Here is a 26,627-nt window from a genome sequence, read left to right as displayed (position 1 = left end):
ATAAAGAGCTTGTCTTTTCTTCTTAACATTACTGATGTTGAATATTTGTTAAGGGACTTTCCTGACCGTCTAGTGGTTAAGGCTTCGCTTTCCAATGCAGGGGGTGAGGGTTCAATCCCTGGTCAGGGAGCTATGACTCCATGTCTTGTGGCCAAAAAAAACAAAAAACAAAAAACAAAAAACACCAACAAACAAACAAAAACAGAAATAGTATTGTAAAAAATTCAAAAAAATTGTCCACATGAAAAAAATACACATATATGTATGTTAATACATTTCCCTGAACTTGTACACCAAAACAAATACAAAAGAACTCTGCTATTTGCTTCTTCTCTAGGAAAACTGCATTACTGTGAGTGAGGGTATGGCTGGCAGGTGAGGACAGGACCCTTCCCCTCCTCAAAGACCCTCTGAACCAGGGCTGCCTCTTTGGGGCAGTGGTCTGACAACCTCTTCAATTCTACAGTTACTAGTATATTCAGGTTTCTTTCTCTTTTTCAAATAATCTTTGTATATTTTCCTAGAAATTTTCCATTTCATTGAAGTTTTTGGTAATATTTGCATAGTCTCAGATGGTATTCTCTCACATCTTTAAAAAAAATCTCTTTTCTTTTTAGCAATTATATTTTCTTTATTATCACTCCATATATTTGTGTTTTTCCTTGCTTTTTATTTATTTTTTTATTTTATTGAAATATAGTTGATTTACATTATTGTGTTAGTTTCAGGTGTGCAGCAAAGTGATTCAGTTATGTGTATTCAGTTCAGTCGATCAGTCATGTCCAACTCTTTGTGACCCCATGGACTGCAACACACCAGCCTTCCCTGTCCATCACCAACTCCCAGAGCCTACTCAAACTCATGTCCATTGCATTGGTGATGCCACCCAACCATCTCATCCTCTGTTGTCCTCTTCTCCTCCTGCCTTCAATCATTCCCTGCATCAGGGTCTTTTCCAATGAGTTGGTTCTTTGCATCAGGTGGCCAAAGTATTGGAGTTTCAGCTTCAACATTAGTCCTTCCAATGAATATTCAGGATTGATTTCCTTTAGGATTGACTAGTTGGATCCCCTTGCAGTCCAAGGGACTCTCAAGAGTCTTCTCCAACACCACAGTTCAAAAGCATCAATTCTTTGGTGCTCAGCTTTCTTTATAGTCCAACTCTCACATCTGTACATGACTACTGGAAAATCCATAGCTTTGACTAGATGGACCTTTGTGGGTAAAGTAATGTCTCTGCTTTTTAATATGCTGTCTACGTTGATCACAGCTTTTCTTCCAAGGAGCAAGCATCTTTTAATTTCATGGCTACAGTCACCATCTGTAGTGATTTTGGAGCCCCCCAAAATAAAATTTCTCACTGTTTCCATTGTTTCACCATCTATTTACCATGAACTGATGGGACTGGATGCCATGATCTTAGTTTTCTGAATGTTGAGTTTTAAACCAACTTTTTCACTCTCCTCTTTCACTTTCATCAAGAAGTTCCTTAGTTCTTCTTCACTTCTGCCATAAGGGTTGTGTCATCTGCATATCTGAAGTTATTGATATTTTTCCTGGCAATCTTGATTCCAGCTTGTGATTCATCCAGCCCAGCATTTTGCCTGATGTACTCTGCATATAAGTTAAATAAACAGGGTGACAATATACAGCCTTGACGTACTCCTTTCCTGATTTGGAATCAGTCTGTTGTTCCATGTCCAGTTCTAATTGTTGCTTCTTGACCTGCATACAAATTTCTCAGGAGGCAGGTCAGGTGGTCTGGTATTGCCATCTCTATGAGAATTTTCCACAGTTTATTGTGATCCACACAGTCAAAGGCTTTGGCATAGTCAATAAAGCAGTAGATGTTTTTCCAGAACTCTCTTGCTTTTTCAGTAATCCGATGGATGTTGGCAATTTGATCTCTGGTTCCTCTGCCTTTTCTAAATCCAGCTTGAACATCTGGAAGTTCACAGTTCATGTACTGTTGAAGCCTGGCTTGGAGAATTTTGAGCATTGCTTTGCTAGCATGTGAGATGAGTTCAATTGTGTGGTAGTTTGAACGTTCTTTGGCATTGCCTATCTTTGGGATTGGAATGAAAACTGACCTTTTCCAGTCCTGTGGCCACTGCTGAGTTTTCCAGATTTGCTGGCATACTGAGTGCAGCACTTTCACAGCATCATCTTTTAGGATTTGAAATAATTCAACTGGAATTCCATCACCTCCACTAGCTTTGTTTGTAGTGATGCTTTCTAAGGCCCACTTGACTTCACATTCTAGGATGTCTGGCTTTAGGTGAGTGATCACACCATCATGGTTATCTGGGTCATGAAGATCTTTTTTGTACAGTTCTTCTGTGTATTCTTGCCACCTCTTCTTAATATCTTCTGCTTCTGTTAGGTCCATACCATTTCTGTCCTTTATTGTGCTCATCTTTACATGAAATATTCCCTTGATATTTCTAATTTTCTTGAAGAGATCTCTAGTCTTTCCCATTCTATTGTGTTCCTCTATTTCTTTGCATTGATCGCTGAGGAAGGCTTTCTTATCTCTCCTTGCTATTCTTCGGAACTCTGCATTCAAATGGGTATATCTTTCCTTTTGTCCTTTGCCTTTACCTTCTCTTCTTTTCTCAGCTATTTGTAAGGCCTCATCAGACAACCATTTTGCCTTTTTGCATTTCTTTTTCCTGGGGATGGAATTGATCACTGCCTCTTGTATAATGTCATGAATCTCTGCCCATAGTTCTTCAGGCACTCTATCAGATCTGTTCCCTTAAATCTATTTGTCACTTCCACTGTATAATCATAAGAGATTTGATTTAGGTCATACCTGAATGGTATAGTGGTTTTCCCTACTTTCTTCAATTTAAGTCTGAATTTGGCAATAAGGAGTTTATGATCTGAGCCACAGTCAGCTCCCGGTCTTGTTTTTGCTGACTATATAGAGCTTCTTCATCTTTGGCTGCAAAGAATATAATCAGTCTGACTTCTGTATTGACCATCTGGTGATGTCCATGTGTAGAGTCTTCTCTTGTGTTGTTGGAAGAGGGTGTTTGCTATGACCAGTTTGTTCTCTTGGCAAAACTCTGTTAGCCTTTGACCTGTTTCGTTTTATACTCCAAGGCCAAATTTGCCTGTTACTCCAGCTATCTCTTGACTTTCTACTTTTGCATTCCAGTCCCCTGTAATGAAGAGGACATCTTTTTGGGTGTTAGTTCTAGAAGATCTTGTAGGTCTTCATAGAATCGTTCAACTTCAGCTTCTTCAGCATTACTGGTCAGGGCATAGACTTGGATTACTGTGATATTGAATGGTTTGCCTTGGAACTGAACAGAGATCATTCTGTCATTTTTGAGTTTGCATCCAAGTACTGCATTTTGGACTCTTTTGTTAACTATGATGGCTATTCCATTTCTTCTAAGGGATTCTTGCCCACAGTAGTAGATATAATTGTCATCTGAGTTAAATTCACGCATTCTAGTTCATTTTAGTTCACTGATTGCTAAAATGTCGATGTTCACTCTTGCCATCTCCTGTTTGACTGCTTCCAATTTGCCTTGATTCATAGACCTAACCTTTTATATATATATATATATATATATATATATATATATATATATTTATTTATTTATTTATTTATTTATGTATATATGTATATATATTTTTTCAGATTATTTTCCATTATAGATTATTATAAGATGTTGAATATAGTTCCCTGTGCTGTACAGTAAGTCTTTGTTGTTTCTCTATTTTATGTACAGTAGTGTATATCTGTTAATCCCAAAGTCTTAATTTATAAAGATATGGAATGCTTCACAAATTTGCATGTCATCCTTACTCAGGGGCCATGCTAATCTTCTCTGTACTGTTCCAATTTTAGTATATGTGTTCTCAAAGTGAGCACTCTTTGCTTTTCAGGATCAGGCTTCCTGGCCATCTCTTGGATGTGTTTATTGATTCTTCTGTCTTTCTAAATCTATAATTTCTACTCTGATCTTTTATTGATTCCTTGCCCCTGTTCTCCCTGGGTGTATCTCATTGTTCTTTTTGTATCTTCTAGAAGTTCATGCTTTAGTTCATTGTTTTTATTCTTTCTTGTTTAATAATGAAATCATTTAGAAATACGAATTTTCCTGTAAATACAACATCTCTCCCATTATCTGTTTTGATAGGTACTGTTCTTATTGTTGATGTCTGGATAGTGTCCAATCTTAGTTTTCCTACTTGACCCAAGAGTTTTTTCAGATGTATGTTTTAAAATTCCCTTTTTGTATCCTTTTGACACTAATTTCTCATTTAGTTGCACTGTACTAAAAAATCATCTGTACAGTTTCTATTGTTGAATTTATTCAAGCTTGTTTTCTATCCAGTATTTGGTCAGTTTTTATAGCTTTAATAGATGCCCTTAAAAGGTATGTATTTTCTGTTTGTACCTTGATAAATTCTGTATATGTCTACTAAATCATGCTTATTCATTTTATTGTTTGATTTCTCTGTAATTTCTTACTAGTTTTACTTTGACCTATCAGAGAAAAATATATTAAATCCCCTATTATAATTATAATTTTAGAAACTCCATCTATTTATAATAGCTTTGTCTTAGAATGAGTGTCTATAATTATTATATTTTGGGAGTGAGTAGATCTCTTTACCAAGGTACCATTACTTTTAAAATTTGATATTTTTCTCCTAAGTCCTACCTTCTGATTTTATTATTCTCTCACCATTCCCCCCCCAACTTACCATGAATACTTCTTACTTTGCCTTTCTTTTTCATGGTTTATTGTCTTATTGTATTTATTGTATTGTTTTATTGTGCTACTTCTCACAGCTAATTGGGTTTCATTTGTATTCCCAACCCTTGAGTCTGTTTCCCTTTACCAGGAGAGAGTAACCCGTTGATATTTATTGTAGTGTCTGTGCTGTTCTCTCTAATGACCTCCAGGAGGAGCTCCAGTCTCCTTGTTATCTACTCCCTCATTTTACCCCTCTACCTCATTCTGTCCTTCAGGAGTGCAGGTCCGCATTGATACAATAAAAACCATCTTACTGGTCACTGAACTCCTGGTCGGCAGAGACTTGCAAAGGTCAGAGCATGCTTGGGAGTGTCCTTTCTGGACCTTTCACCCAAAGAATAACAAAGAGCCAGATATATTCCTGTGTGAGGAGACAGACCAGCTCCCTCCTCTCTGCTGGCCTTGGAGCGGTGAGACCTCAGGCTGCCTGCCCTCTGCTTTGTTTCTGAACCTCTCAGACGGTTCTGCAGCAAATAAAGGCCTTCTCTAGTTGTGGTCTAGCTCACTAGTAGGGGACCTTACCAGAGAGTAGTTGGTCTAGGGAATGATTTATTTAGTCTTGTGTTATCTACCCAAAGAGCATCTTAATAACACCTGGGTCCATTATTCCTTGCATTTTCCTCCCAGGTATGTTCTCTGTGCTTTTGCTAATCATTTTTCTCTGTTTATCTCAAGCTGATATTCTAATTTACTTTTGGGGGCATTTTCTTCTCTGTATCTAATTTTGAATTCACTGTGGTCCCTGTGAGATGTGGTTTCCATTTCCAAATTCAGAAACTGTGCTTTACATCTGAAAGCTGATCACAGATCGTTTCATATTCATAGATCAAGTATCCTCCCAAATTATTACAGTTAGCAATGGCCTCAAATTTCCTTTGCTTTTTGTAGTAAGTATATTTTCTAGAACATGTGCTCATATACCTCAGATCAGTTTCCACATTTTAAATTATGGACTTGTCATAGGTTTAATTATTTTTTTCTTCGTTGTTCCTTGCTGGTTTAGAATGTCAAAATGCAGGTAAAAACAAGCGTATTTCTCTGTCACATCCAGCCAAGCATTTTAAGTTGTCAGATGCCTCTGCCCCACATAGTCAGGCTTGAGATGAACCCTCTGTTCTCAGTGTGGGCTTGGAGGTCTCTCTGGTTTCACCTTTGAGGTTTAGCCATGGAGAGGGAAAGAGCACATGGCAGGCAGCACCCCCTCTCTAAAGTGCCGAGATTCCTGCATGCCTCTGAGACTTTGACCCTCCTGCAGGTGGGGAGATGAAGTCAAATGGCCACCTTGAGGGAAATGTAGTCTAGCTGTGTGTCTGGCTACAATTCCGTTACTGTGGAAGACGGTGAGAACGGATTTTGGTGGCAGCCAGAAGAACTCTGTACCATGTGGAGAGACTCGGGGGAGGCTTCTTGGTTGTGCAGTATTGGACATTTAGATGGGTTCTGGTAGATGTTGTGTCATTCCCAAGTCCAATCTCCTTCCAACAAATGGAAGAGTTTATAGATTTTAAGTTTTAATTGGCCGGATCAGAGGCTTATGAGGAATAGAAGGATAACTGCTGAGGGAGACTGCCTCTCTGTCATATTAAAAGGATTTTTTTTCGCCTGCAGTGTTATTTTTTTCAACCTCTCATTCACTAGAGCACCGTTCCCTCTCATGTCAGCTGCTGGACCAGTCCCTATCAGCACCAGCCTCTACACACCTTTGGCTTTTTTTAGCCAGCTGCCTGAGCCCGCTGTGAGGTGGCGAGTGGGTGGCAGGACAGGGGAGCTCTGGGGCTGCCATTCCATGTGCCAGCAAGAGTCACTTCCCCAGTGGGACTGGTAGGTCGCCTTCCCACCTGCTGCCCGAACACCCGCCCTCACGGCAGATAGGCCTTGGCAGTGTGAGCCCAGCAGTGTCAGTCTGACCTGCTGAGTTGGACTGTCACTACTCAGGCTGCCTTTCCCTTGCACACGGTGATTTGGTCTGTCCTTCACCTTGATCTTTCTTTCATGACAGACCAGGTAGAATCTCTTTGAAATCGCTTATGTGAGTAATGAACTTTCTTTGGTTTCCAGGACTGGAGGCGATCTTGTCCTCAGTCTTCTAGCCCTTTGGTCATTTCCATAGGATTTGGCATTCATCTATTGATGGATTTCCTGTGTAGTAAATATTTAGTATCAGTACTATGTCAGGCAGTGAGCATCGCTCTGGGGATACAGTGGTGAGAAAACAGTCTTCCTGAGTTTCTCAGAGGGAGTGAGGAGAGACAGGCATGAATCTGGTAATGGCACAAAAGAATGTCACCCAGGACCCTGAGCACCCCTCTGAGCCTTGCTAGGGGCGTTTTCACGGGCATTGAAGTCAGGGAAGGGGTCTGAGAAGTGGGGACTGTGGTAGAATTGAATGATGAGGAGTTCAAGAGGGGAAGGCGGGAGAGGAGGACCTTCTAAGTGAGGGGTTGCTGTGCATGCTCGTCCTCTGGTGGGAAGGAAGGGGCTGCCAGGATGGAGCTGGGATCACGGGGCAATCGGACTTGTAGATACCAAAATCCCTGCTCTTGGATGTGAAGCGTGGTTTGGAGAAAAGCAATGGTAGGGGGTATTCAGGGCAGTTAGGAGGTGGTTGCAGTCACCCAGGGGAGAGACGACAGCAAGCTTATGGAGATGGTTGGTGGTAGGAAGAGTGATGGTGATAGCATTAAACATGTTAGATGGAGGTGGAAGTTCAGGGTCTTCAAGAATTTTGTGATGATTGTTCAGAGGGAGCTGAATTCTTTCTAACCATTAAATCATTAAATATTTCCTCCCTTTCTTCTTCTTGAACCTTTCAATCAAGATGAGCGATAAGCTTCTTGTTCTAATCTCAGCCAAGGAAAAGCTCATCATAGCCTGTGCCTGGCAGTGTCTGGAATATAGTCCATCACTCTTTACATCTGTTATGTGAATGAATGAGTGAATCAGTGAATGACCATCAGCCCTTCTCCCAAGCTTCTGAGGCCCTGATGAGACTCGCTGCTAGAGTGAGGAGTGTGTCTACTGACCTCTAATGCAAGGATGTGTGCGTCACCCTCTCTCTTTATACACCGATGGCAGACATTAGTAATTGATTGCAGCTCTCTTCTCTTGCCAAGGCTTCCCTTGTGGCTCAGCTGGTAAAGAATCCGCCCGCAATGCAGGAGACCTTGGTTCGAGAAGATCCCCTGGAGAAGGGAAAGGCTACCACTCCAGTATTCTGGCCTGGAGAATTCCATGGACTGTATAGTCCACGGGGTTGCAAAGAGTCGGACACAACTGAGAGACTTTCACTTTCTCTTGCCAAGTCCAGAGGTGACCTCAGAACGTACGGAAAGCTGTTAAGCTCACTTACTGCTCATTACAGCAAAAGATTAAAATCAGCCGAGGGAACAGACACATGGGACAGAGCCCGAGAGTTCCAAATGCAGGTCTTCCAGCTGTCCTCTCCCATGGTGTCACGGTCAGCATCAACGCCTCCTGGCAACCGTGTGTGATGTACACGTGGAGTAGTGACAACCAGGGAAGCGCATCTCTCAGTCTTGGTGTCCAGAGGTGGATCTGATACCAAGAGACCCAAAGCCCCCACCATACTCTCCCGTGTGGCTCCATAGTCACCAGGGAAATAGACACTCATGTAGGACATTCCCAGGGCTTAGAGATCACCTCCCAGGAGCCGAGAATAAAGGTCAGAACAGAGGTATCGCTCTCTTTAAAAAAAAAAGTACTTGTTTATCTGGCTGTGTTGGGTCTTAGCTGCAGCACATGGGATCCTCATTGCAGCAGGCGGAGTCTTTCGTTGTGGCACATGGGCTTCTCTGTCTAGTTTTGGTCCTTGGACTCCTGGGTGCGCAGCTCTGTAGTTTGCGGCACCTGGGCTTAGTTGCCCCGCGGCACATGGGATCTTAGTTCCCCAAGCAGGGATCAGACCCAAGTCTCCTGCATTGGAAGGTGGATTCTTAACCACTGGACCACCAGGGAAATCCCCAGACCTCTCTCTGGCCAAATTAAATTCTTTACTACAAAGCCTCTATTGCCCACATTCAGTTTATCAACAGTGTAATGATCTGATGACATCAAAGCTAAACATATGCATAAACCTTCTTCATGTTTGTTTTTAAAGTTATTTTGCAGGATATAGGCTAGGTATAAAAACTGTACCTTATTATGGACATTCCATGGAGGATGGCTAAGTAGGGTAGAGGTCAGGGGAGAACAGGCTTCTGGAATCTGACTGCCTATGTTCACATTGCCTGCCTACCACAGACTAAATGTAACCTTGCCTAGTTATTTTAACCTTCCTCTGCCTCAGCTTCCTCACTCATAAATGAGAATAATGACAGAATCTACTTTGTATTATTTTATGAAACTCAAATATTAAGGCCAGAGGAATATATGGTACATAGAAGCTCTCAGTAAATATTATATTCTATTATTTTTGTATTTATCATGGGAAAAGTTTATCAGTCATTTTCAAACAGATTTCCTTGAAAATAAGTGAAATTTTTCCACATATTTTCACACCTTCATGTCTCTTAAACACAAGTTAAAACATGAGATAATCATTCTTAAGAAACCGTGTGTCTTTTCACTGAGTGAGTCTTGCATTAGAGTGGTAGGAAGTGCCCCTCTGGGCAGGCATGTTCTAATGGGTCTGGGATATGAAAATCATTATTGGCAGATCTTTGCTGCAAATTTGTGGGCAGATTTAAAAAGTTGAAAAAAAGACATGTCATTCTCCCAAGTTGCTACTGAGAAATTCAGACAATTTAGGAGAAAGTACGTTAAATCTTGAGTCAGTGATTTGAGGACTGATGCCCAAGGCCTGATTTCCTCTTAACTCGTGGGCTTCCCTGATGACTCAGTGGTAAAGAATCTGCCACACAGGAGACGCAGGTTCTATCCTTGGATGGGGAAAATCCCCTGGAGGAGGGCATGGCAACCCACTCCAGTATTCTTGCCTGGAGAAAATCCCATGGACTGAGGAGTCTGGCGGGATACAGATCATGGGGTCACAAAGAGTCGGACAGGACTGAAGCGACTGAACACGAGCACGTCTCTTTCTGGCTTCGAGCTCCCTGAATGAAGACTGTTTGCAAGAATCACGTTGCTGGAGCTAACATACAGTCTGCCTGCCTTGGAAAGGGCTAACTGGCCTTTTGGAAACTGTTTGAAACTGAATGAAGCACAAGAGCTGTCTGTGATGTCAGTAGAGCCTTGAGTTCCTGCCAGCCATTAATTGTTTTTTAGGCTTTCCTGTGAAGGCAGATGAACTTGAGACTTGGCTTTCGGTGTTGCCATCTGTGAGCTGCATTTGTCCGCCTGTGACGCTTATTAAGGTTGATTTTCAGGGAACATCCCTTCAGTGCTTTTCCATGTTGGAATATGTTCGAATTTAGATTTGATGCTCTTACTGCCCACTCTCGTGGGCTAGGTGTTCCTCACTCTTCGGCTTCCTAAAGACTATGGGGCCACCTGTGTGAGAACGTGACTGACTGCTTCCAGGAGACGGTCAGTTTCGAGGTTGGGCCCTCCAGTTCTCGCTGGATCTGACTTACTTCTAGGCAGATACAGACAGATGGAAGGGGCGTTGCAAACAGTTTCCTAACTGAGTCCTCTTTTGTTCCCCAGCTTATTTCCAGTGATGCTGATGGAGCCATCCAAAGGGCCGGAAGGTTTCGAGTGGAAAACGGCTCTTCAGATGAGGTAAGGAGGCCTGTACATCACCGAGCACCTGTCGTGGCACCTGAGATACGGCCGTGAGCAGCCTGTGATCCTCATTTCCACAGAAGACCTGTCTGAAGGGAGCCCGGGGAGGGTCAGTAGGGTTCTTCAGAGCTTGGCTGGAAGGGAAAGTACCATCGTTCTTTATATGGAAGGTGCTATTAATAGGGTGAGGGTACCCTTTGAAAGATCTGTAATAAAGCCAGGGAGACACAGGAAGATGGTCTGCCAGAATGGGGCCAAAGACAGATTCACATCGTCCTTTGTGAATGGTCCCCAGAGCCCCAGCTCTCCTCCTTTCCTGGACTGGTCAACTTGGCACCACCACGTAAGCAATGCCAAGGTCCAGGAGAGAGAGGCAAAAATGACTGTGATCACGAAATGTCATCTTTATTCAGAGGACAGCAGGAAAGGAGACCGTCCCTGTCTGCCACTGCCTGGGCCCTACGCCTCTTCCTGGGCTCTGCTGGTCATCTGTGCCATAGGCCACAGGGCCTCGCCTCACTGGCCTTTCTCTGTTAAAACTTCCACTGCCAAACTCCCCTGGTGGTCCAGTAAAGAATCCACCTGCCAATGCTGGAGACCCGGGTTCCATCCCTGGCCTAGGAAGATCCCACATGCTGAGGAGCAACTAAGCCTGTGTGCCACAACTACTTGAGACCACCCGTGCTCTGCAACAAGAGAAGCCGCTTCAATGAGAAGCCTGTGCACAGCCATGAAGAGTGGCCCCTGCTTGCCGCAACTAGGGGAAGCCTGCATTCAGCAACAAAGACCCAGCGCAGCCATAGATAAATAAATCTTCCACTGTCTGCTCCATCCCTAAGTGCCTACCCCCAGAACTGCAGAGTGCTAAGCCCCCCAGCTTTTTCTTCTTTGCTGCCTCTCTGAGAGGTAGTCCACTGCAGTGCTTCAGCAGCCCCAGCTTTGGCATCAGGCAAGCGTGGGTTCACATGCCAGCTCCCCTGTCTCCTAGTTGTGTGACCCTAGGCAAGTAACCAGGCTTTCTGAAGCCCAGATTCTTCATCTGGGAAAAGGAAACAGTCTTGGGCTTGTTGAGAGGATTTGGCGAGCTGAACTTGTAAAGCCATTAGCACTCTGCCCAGCATACAGTGAGAGTTCAATGAGTGAGAGCTGTAATAGTTATCATGGTTGTTGTAGATCCCATGAATAGTGCTGGGTGGCCAGCCTTGCCCTCCTAACTGCCTCCTTAATCATGTTCTTGGTTATGGGCTATGAATTTAACTTGAAAGTCACAGCATTCAGGAAATTGTTGCTCATCTTCACCTTTGCCTTATCTTAGCAAAGCCGTTCACCCAGACGTGGTACCTCGCCTTTGCTGGGAGGCAGAAGGGGTTGTCCCCACTTGGGCTGAACCCCCAAGTAACTGCCCACATACTTCTTGTCCAGAATGATGTCAGCTGACCTGCAGAGAAGAAAGAACTCCCAAGGAAATTTGCTTCTGAAGCTTGGAAACAGCCTTCCCCAGTGGTCCTGCTCATGAGACAAGACAGTCCTATCCTCACAGAGTCAAGCCACCAAGGGTGTCCCAGGAGCTAAGTTGGGAGAAGAAGCATCAAGTGCTCTTTATCCAGTGCTCAGAAATCTAGCAGCCACCACACCGAGTATCTACTTAGACAACTTAAGTCCCAGAAACCCCAGAGGTCGCTATACCACAGCACATCTTTCTGCTTCCAATATTTTACAGAACATCAGCCCAACCTGAAATGAACAAACTGCACTGGCTTGCCCCATCCGACATAAACACATCCTTGGCCCCTGCCAAGACCAGCGTCTAGAGGAAATCCCTAGCTCCCCAGAAAGACCTAAATGGAGCCTTCGTGTGGTCCTAAGATCGCCACATACTTTGGTTATCAAACACTCCTCACCTGGCCCTGTCTCTTGGCCACGCCTCACACCAGAGGACAAAGTCAGGGACTGGGACTCACCTATGGTGGATCATGGGCAGCAGTAGTTCTAGAGTCAGGCTGCTTGGGTTCAAATCCTCCCCACAATTCACCAGTAGTGCGGCCTTGGGTGGTTCACTTAACATCCTTGAAACCATTTGATGGAGCTACTGATTTAATAAATCCTTGTCATCTGTTGTGTTTAAAACACAGTCCTGTCTCGGATTGCTTCTGTGGGAAATATGATACCAAGGCCCAGCTATTGTCTTGCGTTTTGTTTCCACCAAAGCCATGAGCATGAGTGCTCTGTTGGAGCCCGTTGGCTGGCTTTATATGACCACAAGCCAACTTTCCTGTAATTTGCAGCTCCATCCTGTATCACCTGGGTGGTTTAAAAAGTTTCAAGCTGGTCTTCAGTTCAAAGCGCAGGACAGTGCTAGCACCCTGCCTGATAAAATATTATGGAAGAACCTGAGACTCAGAGGGAAACAAACCTGCAGGCTGTGAGTTTGTTAAAGCAGTTAGTGCTTTAGAAGGCTCAGTACAGCTGTCTGAAGTTTTTCAAGCATGTGAACAAATTACAAAGCAATTTCACTATTGAGTCATTTTTCCTCTTATTATTACAATTTAAGAGTTCTCAATACAGTATGGATACTAGGCCTTTATCAGATATATGGTTTGCCAGAATTTCCTGTCATTTTGTAGGTTGTCTTTTCACTTTTTTGATTGTATCTTTGAAACATAAAAGTGTCTTAATTTGATAACATCTAGTTCATCTATTTTTTGTATTGTTGCTTGTGCTTTTCGTGTTGTATCTATTCTAAGGTTTTTTTGGTCATTTTTTATAGCTTGCTCTTCCCTTCAGTTAATGTCAATTTTGTTTTTTATTTCTTTAAACATAGTCAGTATAATGGTTTTATTATCTATGGCTGATAATTCCCATATGTGAGGTTTTTTGGTGACCCTCTAGCTGTTAGATTTTTCTCCTGGCATACGCTCGGGGTGTACTATTTCTCTTTGTGCTTGGCTACCTGATCGTGTGCTCTTTGTTGTTCTTGAAGATGACTTTTTAGGAATAATGGAAGGCGTAGGATGAGTTGCCCCTGGGTAGAGTGTGTGATACTGCAATTTAATAATAAGAAATATATCATCTGGTCCTTGAACTTCTTCCTGGCACAGAGCTCCTAAAACCCTTGGGATTTCCTAGTGAGAGTGATCATGATGTCTTTAGGAAAGCCCCTAAGTTTCCGAAGGATGGGGGCTGGTCACTAGAGGAACCAGCCATGTGATTAGAGGGTTAGAACTTTCAGTCCAACCCCAACCTTCTGGGAGGGGAGAGGGGCTGGAGATTGAGTTGAATCACCAATGACTAATAATTTAATCAATTGTGCCTGTGTGATGCAGCCTCCATAAAACCTCAAAAGGACAGGGTTTAGAGAGCTTGTGGATGCATGAACACATGGAGATTCCAGAAGAGCTGCACACTCAGCATGGACGTTCCACACCTGCCCCATATCCACATACCTTGTCCTGTGCATCTCTTTCATCTGGTGGCTCCTGAGTTATATTCTTTTATAATAAACCAGCAATCTAGGTAGTAAAGTGTTTCTCTGAGGTCTGTGCTCTAGCAAATTGATCAAACCCAAGGGGAGAGTCATCAGAACCTTCACCCTACAGCCAGTTAATCAGAAGCACAGGTGACAACCGGGATCTGCAATTTGCATCTGAAGTTGCAGATAACAGAAGCAGTCTTGTGGGACTGATCCCTTAACCTGCGGGATCCAACCCTATCTCTAGGCAGACAGTGTCAGAATTGAGTTAATTACAACTGGTAAAGAATCTGCCTGCAATGGGGGAAACCTGGGTTCGATCCCTGGGTTGAGAAGATCCCCTGGAGAAGGAAATGGCAACCCACTCCAGTATTCTTGCCTAGAGAATCCCAGGGACAGGGGAGCCTGGTGGGCTGCCGTCTATGGGGTCGCACAGAGTTGGACATGACTGAAGCGACTTAGCAGCAGCAGCAGCAGCAGCCTAAGACTTGCTCTCCACTGCTGTCGACTCCATCACAGACTCTTGGCAGATCAGCACGGTCCGTGGACCATACCTTCCTGCTCCAGGGTTCATCTAGGCCCATCCCCCACCCAAGGCATGAATTCCTGCGACAGCTTTGCCAACAGTCAGCTCATCTGTCCCTGCCTGAATATATACTATCTCCAGGAATGGAAACTTGCTCTCTCCTTGATAGGTTTTTGTTCTCTCTGGATACCAACCAGTTCCAACACCAACTGAATCAAGTCTCCTACAGTTCAGTTCAATTCTAACCCTGACAACCCAGAGCTAGTATCAGACTCCATGGGTTTCAGGCTCAATTCCACTGGCTGCCCTCACTTCAGACACCAGTGCCAAGTATTGGGTCCCCACACATCTGTCTGACTTGGCTACTAAGTCAAGGGTTCCCACAACCCCCCTCCTCACGTTCAGTAATTCACTGAAGTGACTCTCAGAACTCAGGAAAGCACTTTACTTACCATACCCATTCATTAGAAAGGATACAACTCAGGAACAGCCAAACAGGAGAGGTGCAGAGGGCAGGGGATGGGGGGTGGGGCACAGAGCTCCTGTGCCTCTTTGGGTCCACCACCACCCCAGCACCTTGATGTCATCACCAAGCTGGAAACTTCCTTAGGTGTGGTTGATTAAATCATTGTCCATTGTTGATTAACTTGATCTCCAGCCCCTCTCCCCTCCCCAAAGGTTGCAGGGTAGAGCTGAAAGTTCCAAGCTAGATTCTAATCAAGCTTGGTCTTTTGAGCTGCCAGCCCCATCCTGAAGCTAGCTGGGGGCCCACCAAGAGTTGCCTCATTTGGACAAAAGATGCCCCCGTCACCTTTATTACTCAGGAAGTTCCAAAGGCTTTAGGAGCTCCGTGCCAGGAACCAAAGGCCAAATATATATTTCACATCATACCACAACTCTAAAGTTCGTTCCGTTTTTCAGCATCTCTCATTGCTAGAAAGTTCTTTCTATTGAACAGCATCCATCCATCTATATTTTCCACTCAGAGTTTCTATTTATGGTTTCTGGAGCCTGTAGTGTAAGGCTGAGCCTTCTTCCACATGACAGGCTTTCCAGCATTCCAGGACATCTGCTGTTTTTCTCCTAAGACGTGGACTCAGTTCCACTTATCATCACCCTTGCCACTGCTCCTTGACACATGTGAGGAGCATGTTAATGGATCTTTTAGGTGGAAGTGCTCAGGAATGAACAGCTAGCTCCGGGCTCGCCCCACACTGCCACGGAGGCCAACTCCTCCTCCTCCTTGCTGTGCATATGCTCCTCTTTTCACGAAGCCTGAGGACTCATTAGGTACCTAATATACTACCCCCACCCCCACCCCTACCCCAGTCTCTTCCATGTGTGCTGTTATTTCGCTGTGAGGCAACTTCATGGTGCAGTGGAGACGTATTGGAGTCAAACAAACCTGGGTTCAGACCTCAGCTCCACCACTTACCAGATAATGATTCAAGGTTGCTGAGCCTCCATCTCCTACTGGATGAAAAAAAGAGAGAATTGCTGCTTCACAGCACCTGGCCTTCCCTACCATGCACTTCTGCGATTTGTGTTTGTACCTAAGTGTAGGAGTTTACAGTTGTCCAGGCTGAATTTATCTTATTCATGTGTCCCATAATTGCTAATTGTCAAGTGTTTTTTTTTTGGACATCTTGATCTGTCATCTGTTAGCCAATAAGCTAACCCCTCTGAGAATCTTGTATTACCTTTAGATGTGCTTATCCTGCCATCTGCGTACTCATTCAGGTTACTAATTAAAATGAGTCTGACCCTCGGGTAGATCACTGGAGACCTCCCTTACAGCTCACTGGTGTGTAGCAATTAGTATATGATGGAGCAGGGGGACGGTCTTTCAGCTTTTTACAGATATCTTTCTTAGCACGGGGATGGTTCTCTTACACACTGCTGTTGTTTTAGTCGCTAAGTCATGTCAGACTCTTTTGGGACCCCGTGGACTGTAGCTCACCAGGCTCCTCTGTCCATGGGATTACACACTGTTGGAGGACATGTGAATGAGTACAATCCTTTAGGAAGGCAATTAGTAATTATTAAAGACACATAAACTGAAACTTCCCTGGTGGTCCAGTGGTTAAAACTCTGCACTGCCAATGCAGTGGATGTGAATTTGATCCCTGGTTGGGGAATTGGGATCCCACATGCCACGCAGCATGACCAAAATATAAAAGAAAAAAAAAGAAAAAGAAAAAATTCATATGCCATTTGGTCAGCAGTTCTACTGCTAGGATGTGCGTTGAAGCATTGTTTTAAAATAAGGAAAAAATAACCTTGAAACAACCTCAGTTTCCATCAGTAGAGGAATGATTTTGAAAATCATGATACATTTATACAGTGGAATGCTTGGTAGCTGTTAGAATGAGGTAGCAGTAAATGTAATACTGTAGGAAAATGTTTCCCATTCAGTGCTAAACTTAAAGGCAAGCTCCAGAATGGTTTGTTTGATATCATCCCATTTCCTTAAAAACAAACAAAAAAGATAAACGTGCTTGCCAATATGCAAGAAAATTTCCAAAGGGACACCTTAGAATTTAATAGTAATTGCTTCTGGAGTGGAAATGGGAGGTCAGGGAAGAAGTTAGAGGACCTTAACTTTCTACCTTAGGCCCTTTTATGTTTACATCGTTTTTACATCTGTACTCATACTTAAAGCTATGTAGTCATTAAAAAGAACAAGGTAGATCTGTAGTTACTGACGGGAATCTTTCTAAGATTTTTTCTTAGTGAAAAAAGTTTCAGTGTAGTATCTGTGACACTGTCCCATTTATGAAAGCAGATTATGTGTGTGTTTATGTACATATGTATGTATGTATATATGTATGTATGTGAATGTGTGCACATATGTATAAGCACATTTTTGTAAATGCATAAAAAGACCTGGGACTATCCAAACCAATCTGGTGAGACAGTTATTATAGGGAAAGAAAGTAGATTAGGACATGGGGGTTGGGAGAAAGAAAGGATTTTAATTTCATGTGATTTCACTTTCTTCAACCAGCTTATATTTATATTTGCAAGTCAACATTTTTTAGTTTATTATTTAAAAATCCATCTTTTTATTGCCAGTGTTCTTTTGCAATTTAGCCTAGAAAGTGAGGGAAAGTCAGCTTTAAAACATTCTCTCATTAGTTAAACTCACTCTAGAAAGGACTCTGAAAAATGACAGGCATCATATGAAACTATGGCTCTCATTTGTAGTCTGAGTGCTTGTGTTATGTGGACTCCCTGCTTAAATTAGAGAGCATTCAGATAAAACGGGGGTATCATACACGGATTTTGATTAAGTTCTCCTCACAATATCTTGGCCATATACAGTCATCGTTCTTCACATCCCACAAGTATATGTGGTTAAGCAAAACAAAACAAGGAACACAACAAGGAGCTTTTGTGGGCTTTGGAATCTAATGCAGAAATGATTCCGTCTCAAGACTCATTCAACCCTGTGGACATGTTCAAGCAAGTCTGCAGTATAGAAGAATTTGAGTTAATTACTCCACAATACCTTCTAGCAAATGATTATCTAAAAAGGGATATAATTAGTATGGGTATTTGCAATGCTAAAGTTTGGTTGTCTGATAAATGTGTTCATCGGAATATTTCCTCCTAACTTTCTTGTTGATTGATATCAAGTAAATAATGTGTCATTGTCACCTTGAAGTACTGTAGGAAGTTTCTATATCTTTGGAATATTTTCTAAAATTTAGGTCATACTTAAAATAATTAAAATTTATTGTAAAACTAAAACAACAATTGGGTACTACTATACCCATTCCAGGGCGTTAGTGGTAAAGAATTTGCCTGCCAGCGCAGGAGGCATAAGAGATGTGGGTTTGATCCCTGGGTTGGGAACATCCCCAAGAGGAAGGCATGACAACCCACTCCAGTATTCTTGCCTGGGGAATCCATGGACAGAGGAGCCTGGCAGGCTACAGTTCATAGAGTCACAAAGAGTTGGACATGACTGAAGCGACGTAACAGGCATGCATGCACACCCACTCTAGAACCACTAAAATTTAAAGCACTGAATTGCTCAGAGTTGATCAGAGAATGTGGAGTAACTGGAACTCTTCTATTTATTGCTAATTGTGTGAATTGGTGCCTTCCTCTCAGAGACTGTTGATAATATCTACTCAAACTGAATGTCTGTATCCTCTGGGTCCCAGGACTTACACCCAACAGAAAAGAGAGTTCATTGTGGCTTTATTCTTTTCTGTGTGTAAATTTTATTTATTTTTTAATTTGGCCATAACATGTGGCATGTAGAATCTTTAGTTCTCTAACCAGGGATCAAACCTGTGGCCCCTGCATTGGAAGCACAGGGTCCTAACCACTAGGCCACCAGGGAAGTCCCTATCCTGGCTTTATTCTTAATTACCAAAAACTGGAAACCATTCATATGTCCATCAACTGGAAATTGAATACATGAAATTTGGAGCTCATACGTGGACCACTGTGTAGCAGTGAGACAAGAATGAACTACTGCTTCACTGATAAAGTGGATGTCACACACATAAGGTCTAAGAACAAAGGACCTGACTCAAATGAATACAGATGATATGATTGGTTTCCATGAAGTTCAAGAGTAAGTAAAACTAATCTATGGTGATAAAAGTCACGATAATGCTTACCTTTCAGAGGGTGATTGAGTGTTGACTGGGAAAATGCATGAAGGAGCCTTCTGGGATACTGAAAAGCTTCTCTGTCTTGATCAGTTCTGTTCATTTCAGTTCATTCAGTCGTGTCCGACGCTTTGTGACCCCATGAATCGCAGCACGCCAGGCCTCCCTGTCCATCACCAACTCCTGGAGTTTACCCAAACTCATGTCCATCAAGTCAGTGATGACATTCAGCCATCTCATCCTCTGTCGTCCCCTTCTCCTCCTGCTCCCAATCCTTTCCAGCATCAGGGTCTCTTCCAATGAGTCAACTCTTCGCATGAGGTGGCCAAAGTATTGGAGTTTCAGCTTCAACATCAGTCCTTCCAATGAACACCCAGGACTGATCTCCTTTAGGATGGACTGGTTGGATCTCCTTGCAGTCCAAGGGACTCTCAAGAGTCTTCTCCAACACCACAGTTCAAAAGCATCAATTCTTCAGCACTTAGCTTTCTTCACAGTCCAACTCTCACATCCATACATGACCACTGGAAAAACCATAGCCTTGACTAGACGGACCTTTGTTGGCAAAGTAATGTCTCTGCTTTTTAATATGCTGTCTAGGTTGGTCATAACTTTCCTTCCAAGGAGTAAGCATCTTTTAATTTCATGGCTGCAGTCACTATCTGCAGGGATATGGGAACCCAAAAAAATAAAGTCTGACACTGTTTCCACTATTTCCCCATCCATTTCCCATTAAGTAATGGGACCAGATGCCATAATCTTAGTTTTCTGAATGTTGAGCTTTAAGCCAACTTTTTCACTCTTCTCTCTCACTTTCATCAAGAGGGTTTTTAGTTCCTCTTCACTTTCTGCCATAAGGGTGGTGTCATCTGCATATCTGAGGTTATTGATATTTCTCCCAGCAATCTTGATTCCAGCTTGTGCTTCTTCCAGCCCAGCATTTCTCATGATGCACTCTGCATATAAGTTAAATAAGCAGGGTGACAATATACAGCCTTGACGTACTCCTTTTCCTATTTGGAACCAGTCTGTTGTTCCACGTCCAGTTCTAACTGTTGCTTCCTGACCTTCATACAGATTTCTCAAGAGGCAGGTCAGGTGGTCTGGTATTCCCATCTCTTTCAGGATTTTCCACAGTTTATGGTGATCCACACAAAGGCGTTGGCATAGTCAACAAAGCAGAAATAGATGTTTTTCTGGAATTCTCTTGCTTTTTCGATGATCCAGTGGATGTTGGCAATTTGATCTCTGGTTCCTCTGCCTTTTCTAAAACCAGCTTGAACAGCTGGAAGTTCACGGCTGAGAGGAGTGATCAGGTAGTTACAAAGGATGTATGTGCGTGCATGCTCATTCGCTTCAGTCCTGTCCAACTCTTTGAGACCCCATGTACTGTAGCCCACCAGACTCCCCTGTCCATGAGATTTTCCAGGCAAGAATACTGGAGTGGGTTGCCATGCCCTCCTCCAGGAGATCTTCCCGACCCAGGAATTAAATCCTCATCTCTTGCATCTCCTGCATTGGCAAGCAGTTTCTTTACAACTCATGCCACCTTGGAAGCCCACATGGGTATATATGTATTTGAAAATCATTTCACTGTACACTAAAGACTTGTGTGCTTTCCTGTCAACTGCTGCTACTTATCAGGAAATGAATCCCTTTCTTCTGGGATCCTGAGCAGAGGGATTTTTTGTTTTCTGCTTAGCCTCCATTTCTTTTGTCAGTTCCTCCATGTATCCTTGTCTTATACCTCATCATATGTGCTTTTAACAAGGGACAGAAAGTGTCTTCTGTGAGACTCACAACTTTTTGGGTGTTGGGTTTTTTCCCCCAGTTTAGTTTAGTATTCTGTGAAGATGAAAGTTAAATAGGTATCTTTTTGATCATCAAAAAAAGAACTCATAACTGCCAGTTTGTACTCAATAGAGGTTTGGGGTGTGACACCGGCCAGAGTCCCGTCTCTCACTCCCAGATGCACGCTGCCTCTTGCCTCGCCTGTATTATTCCACTCCGCTGGCGCCTGCACTCAGAGCACTAGGAGGCTCTGCAGACTCAGGGCTGCAGAAGGTCTAGAGTCAGGGGATCACTTTCTATGCCTTTGAACCCACTTCTCAGAAAAATATTTTTTTATGCTTAAAACAAGATACATGGAATTACAAAGGAAAACAGTTGTATTGAAATAATTATCAAAATCACTTTTAAACCTAATTTATAATACTGTAATATACATACTTTTCAATGAATACATTAAATAACAAATTCAGCAGCAGATCTCATAACTGTTGTAATTTTGAGCGGGGAAGGGCATCAACAGTATTTTGAAATATCTGCACTCACTGGGATGAGTTCTGAAAGTATCTGGGTTTTTTTGTTTGTTTTTTTTTTTTCTTTTTTGGTGACATGGTTATCAGGGCAGTTCCTTCTACTTTTTTTTTTTTTTTTTTTGCATATGTTCATAATTTAATGAAATGCTGAATTTTAGTTGAAAGCTAGGGAAAATAAAGATTTTTTTCCCCAACCAAGTTCATGCTCCCTCTGGGTTCTGTTAGAACCCTTGGCATAGAGCATTGATTCTCAGTGTCATCAGAAATCACTGAGGATGCTGAAGAAGCTCTCTGAGCCATGCAAGTGTTGGAGGTTCCAGAGGCTTAAGTGTCCTGGTGACTGAAGCGTCTCCTGTCCAGGCTCTGCTGATGCTTTCTAGGATCCAGGGCCTTGGAACCATGACATCATCCACTGTGGGTCTGATGGTGTAAGGCCAGTTGCCTTGGCTGGACCCCACCGATATCTGGTCAGATGATGCCTGAGGCTGGCTGCTGGACTCCAGGTGATGTCATAGCTGCGTGCTACATGGTGGCACAGTAAAGAGAACTGTGGACCAGGAGTACTGCCCGTGGTTTACGGTTATAAAATGAATAGCTGTTGACAATGAACCAGCCAGAAATTCCATGAGAAACAAAATCCAATTATGTGCTCTTCTCGAATCACACCAGAAGGTCAAAACTGAGAGGCAACATTTTGGGCAGGTGATATTACTATCAACAATGAGAAACAGATGGACATCTTGAAATCTGATCCACTGAGAAGGACAATCCTTGCTTATGTTGTATTCCACCCAAGCACCCATCACCTGAATCTAATCATAGAGAAACATCATACAAACCCCAGATGAGTGTTTTATTTAAAAAAAGAAAAAGAAAAATAAGAGGTATGTGTGTGCTACATTCTTCAGAAATGTCAGTGTCATAAATGACAAAGAAAGCCTGTGGAAAAGTCCCAGATTAAAGGAGTCTAAAGAGACATGACAATCAAATGAAAATGCTTCAAGCAACATTGTTGAGTCAATTGACAAAACTGGAAAACAGATGGTAGATTAAAGGATTGTATCAAGGTTGCATTTACAATTGTTGATAAACCTATATCATGGGTTATGTAAAAAGATATTCTTCTTCTTGGGAAATACACATTGAGGTATTTAAGAATAAGGGCTCTTATTTATGCAACTTAGTCTTAAGTGATTCAGAAAAAGTGTGTGTGTGTGTGTGTGTGTGTGTGTGTGTGTGTGTGTGTGTGTGTGTGTGTGTAGAGGGAGAGAGAGCAGTGAACAGGCGGGTAATTGGGTAAAATGTTAGCAGTAGGTAAATCAGTAAAGGGCAGACAGATGCTTTTTGCACTCTTCTTATTCTTGCAATTTTTATGTAAGTTTAAAATTATTGCCAAATAGAAAGTTATATATATGGGTGTGGATGCGTGTGTGTGCGCTCAGTCATGCCCGATTCTTTGCAACCCCATGAAATATAGCCTACCAGGCTCCCCTGTCTATGGAATTTTCCAGACAAGAATACTGGAATAGGTTGCCATTCCCTACTCCAGGGGATCTTCCCAACCCAGAGATCAAACCCACATCTCTTGTGTCTCCTGCATTAGCGAGCGGATTCTTTACCAACTGGCACACCTGGGTGTAAAGATATATACATATACATATATATATATATATATATGAAATTTTAGCCTACTTTTTACCCCTTGATAGGTTAAAAAGGCAGAACATTAAATAAAGCATGCAGAAGATGATGTAATGATTAAGATTAAAAAAAAGAAAAAATTTCTGACATTGGATTTGATTTCTGTTTCAGCTACACTGCTTATTATCTCTGCCACCTTAGGCAACATACTTAACCTCTCTAAGCCTCAATTTCCTCATCTTAAAGTAGGGGGCTAAAATCAACTCCGTTTCATGAGTTGGTGGAGACACTATAGAGGTGATGTGTGTAAAGTGTGTGGCCTAGGACCTGACACATAGAGCTCTTTCTGTGAACATCAGTATTTCCAGAGCAGTGAGCAAGACAGAAAGCATCCTGACTTACATTATAAAGTAATGTAACCCTGAAGGCATGCCAGAAATACATACAGAAAAGAAACCTATAGATTCATCTAATAAATATGATACATAGTCATTTTTTAAAATCCAGCAGTAAGTATATCAGAAGAATACCTAGAAGGGTGTATTCCAGAAATCTAAGAATGATTCAGTATCAGAAGAGCCATTAGGGTAATTCATTACATTACTATGATTTTCCCCATTTAACCTATGTGCTCAGTCATTGCCCAAAAAAAGCTTTCAGTAAAATTCAATATCCATTTCTCAGAAAAGCCTCTTTATAAACTTGGAATTGAAAGGAACTTCTTCAGCATGATAAAGAAAGCACCATTGACCACAAATGTCTAGTAAATCTCTAGAGGCATGTCAGAATGAAAAAAGAATGTGCCAGTAGCCTGGCACATGGTGCAACAGAGATGTCAGGGGAGTTTCAAACTGTACGTTCAGTATGATTCCATTTTGGTAAGAAAATGGTGGGAAAAAATTAGAAGGAACCATATCAAGTCATTCATAATGATTATTTTTGGACAAATGATTCATATTATTCACTGTGTTTATCCACATTTTCCACATCAATTGAGTTACTTGTGATAATTTTTTAAAATTTTACAAAAAATATGAACACAGATAAGATACCAGGATGTTTTCCAGGTGAAATGTGCCTGTTACAGGGATAACAATCAGAAGGGCCTGCCTCTAGGGGGCACCAGCTTCCAGATAGCGTAGAAGCTTTCTACCAGAAAGGAAAAAAAACTTTCAATTCAAGTTATATCCAAGTTAGAAGTCGCTTAGCTCACTGGTTCACCTGGTGCTTTCTCCTCCACCCCAAGGACCTCCAGAAAATTTCTATGATGTGGATTTAGACTGGGTGTCTTTTCTAATGAGAACATGGGGTTACAGCCCTGTTCGTAAGCTTTTAACAGTGACTTTTCTGCTTCTTTGGCATCTGGTTCATTGCTACCTTGTTTACTTTCTAAATCTCTTAATGGCATAACTTTGTTCCATTACAGAACGCAACTGCTCTGCCAGATACTTGGCGAAGGACAGACGTGCACTTAGAGAACCCAGAATACCACACCAGATGGTATTTCAAGTATTTCTTAGGACAAGGTAATTATTCCATTCCAGTGGTTGGGAAGAAAGGATATTCAGAATGAAAATTAGTGTCAGTGTAATTTCTGGTACCCTGTATGTGTGAAACTTATTGGATTAGAGGATACTGAGGTCAGGGCACTTCATTTCAAGGTCAGTTGTAACCTCCATAGATCTGAAGATTCGATTCAGAGTCTCAGCCCTAGCAGATTTTCTCAGTTTTAAATTTGTTACTTATATTTTTTTAATTTTTTATTTTAAGTTTTTGCCAGTTTTTTTTTTTTGTCCCTGGGGAGTTCAGAGGATTAAGTAGTCTGAATAAGTGATTTGCAAGATGAGAAAGATTTGCAGAGCACAAACAGCTTTAGACTTAACAAGGCCCATACTCAGTCTGCAGTGGGTCTTAAACACTTGATTCAAGGTAATGAGGAGAGAAATGATTCCCTGAGCTCCAGGGCCAATACCGAACAGAGAAGCATTATGCTATAGGTTCTGGTGACCAGGGTTTATTTATCACCTGCCATGTGCCAGGCACTGTGCTCTGGCAAAGGCATTTACGATCCCTGCCCTCGTGGGGACTACAGACTGAATCCTGGGTCTGCTGTTATCCACATAGGACTCTGTACCAGTTACTCCCACTTCTCTGAATCTTAATTTCCTTATCTTTAAAGCAAGAATGTTACTAGTATATGCCTAGGAGGTTTGAACAGAAGTGTCAATGAGGCACAGTAAGCCTGGTGCTTGGCACATACTAAGAACTCTGTCATGAATAGTGATGTACATTTTGACATGAAGGACTCACGTGATCATACACGGAAAGATGAAAACAGGAGCGTGGTTAGCAACAGATGGTAGTGAGAATGGAAGAGTAATCACTATGGCAGGATTAGAAATGAGTTGAAGAAATTGCTTATCAGGCTAACTCATTAATTTATTTTTACTGATTTATTTGTAGAAGATGTGATACTTGAGCTATTTGATTGGACCCAAATGATGTCTTTTTAAAAATCAGACACTATTATTCTAAGAAGTTCATTTTTGGCAAGACATATCTCTTTATAAAGAAAGAAATGGAGGGAAAGTTGCTATCTTCCCAATTACTTGAAAGCCTTTGCCTGGAGTAGTGAGAACTTCTGAGAAAAGTGGTGCCATCAGTTTGGATGCCTTCAGTTGCCTCAACTGGCTTAAATATCAAGGGAGACAGCAAGAGACCAGAGGTAGGGCAGGCTCTGGGGTTGCTGGAGTCAGAGGCTCGGTGATGTCGTCCGTGCTGGCCCTACTCAGAATCACAAGATGGTTGCAGTAATTCCAGGCATCACTTCTAGACACCACCATCTCCAAGGGAAAAAGGAAGGCCATCTTCAGCAGTGAGGAAGCCTTTTCAGAAACCCCTTGACACACCTCTTCCCTTGTCTCACTAGCCAGAATCAGGTCACATGTTCATTCCTGAGCCCATCCCTGCCAGGGGGACCTGGAAAGCATGATTAGGATAGAGTCACCAGGTTCTGTCCCAAGCTGGGTTGGAGATTACCATTCTCTGATCCTGTGGGAAGGGCTGGCTTCCACCTGCAGTGCCCACTGCTCCCAGCGCCCACTGCTCCTAGTGCCCAGAGGAGCCAGCTGCGTTTTCACATTCTGAATCTGCCTTTTTTCCAGTCCATCAGAACTACATTGGAAACGATGCCGAGAAGAGCCCCTTCTTCCTGTCCGTGACCCTCTCTGACCAAAACAATCAGCGTGTCCCTCAATACCGTGCGATCCTTTGGAGGAAAACAGTGAGTGTCTGACCTGCACCTGGAGTTTCAGTGCCACTCCAGAGTTTAATCAGCGTCATTTGGCTTTTCTTCTATGAGGATTTTTGAGGGGGGCTATTGAGGATTATTCTGTTCACAAGAGAGACCTTCATGCTCTGAGTTGAACATCAGCTTTTCCTACATAAGCCACTAAGCAGACATGTACCTCCCCCTCAGTCTCTGCCCTCTGGGAATACAGGACTGTGTTAACCTTTGCTGTTACTGGTACTGAAAGTGATAAGCTGGCTCACCTTCAA

At 42.6% G+C, this 26,627-nt stretch overlaps 1 protein-coding gene and 1 non-coding gene across 11 annotated transcripts in view; one reads left to right on the top strand and one right to left on the bottom strand.

The window, feature by feature from the left end:
* The window catches only part of GARNL3 (GTPase activating Rap/RanGAP domain like 3), a 162,648-nt gene that overhangs the window by 62,898 nt on the left and 73,123 nt on the right, over positions 1-26,627 (top strand). For all 10 annotated transcript variants that reach the window (XM_081587143.1, XM_081587139.1, XM_081587137.1 and 7 more), the window contains exons 4-6: positions 10,407-10,481; positions 24,496-24,595; positions 26,234-26,352. In XM_081587143.1, coding sequence (XP_081443269.1) covers positions 10,407-10,481; positions 24,496-24,595; positions 26,234-26,352 — 294 coding nt within the window. The remainder of the gene's footprint in view (positions 1-10,406; positions 10,482-24,495; positions 24,596-26,233; positions 26,353-26,627) is intronic.
* LOC145504016 (U6 spliceosomal RNA) lies at positions 3,783-3,889 on the bottom strand. Its single transcript, XR_014052009.1, has one exon. It is a non-coding gene; the product is annotated as a U6 spliceosomal RNA (small nuclear RNA).

The sequence above is a fragment of the Giraffa tippelskirchi genome, chromosome 4 (assembly GCF_054371585.1).
Source record: "Giraffa tippelskirchi isolate mGirTip1 chromosome 4, T2T-mGirTip1v1.2.pri, whole genome shotgun sequence".
Classification (NCBI taxonomy): domain Eukaryota; kingdom Metazoa; phylum Chordata; class Mammalia; order Artiodactyla; family Giraffidae; genus Giraffa; species Giraffa tippelskirchi.
This window is presented reverse-complemented; position numbering and strand designations above follow the sequence as displayed.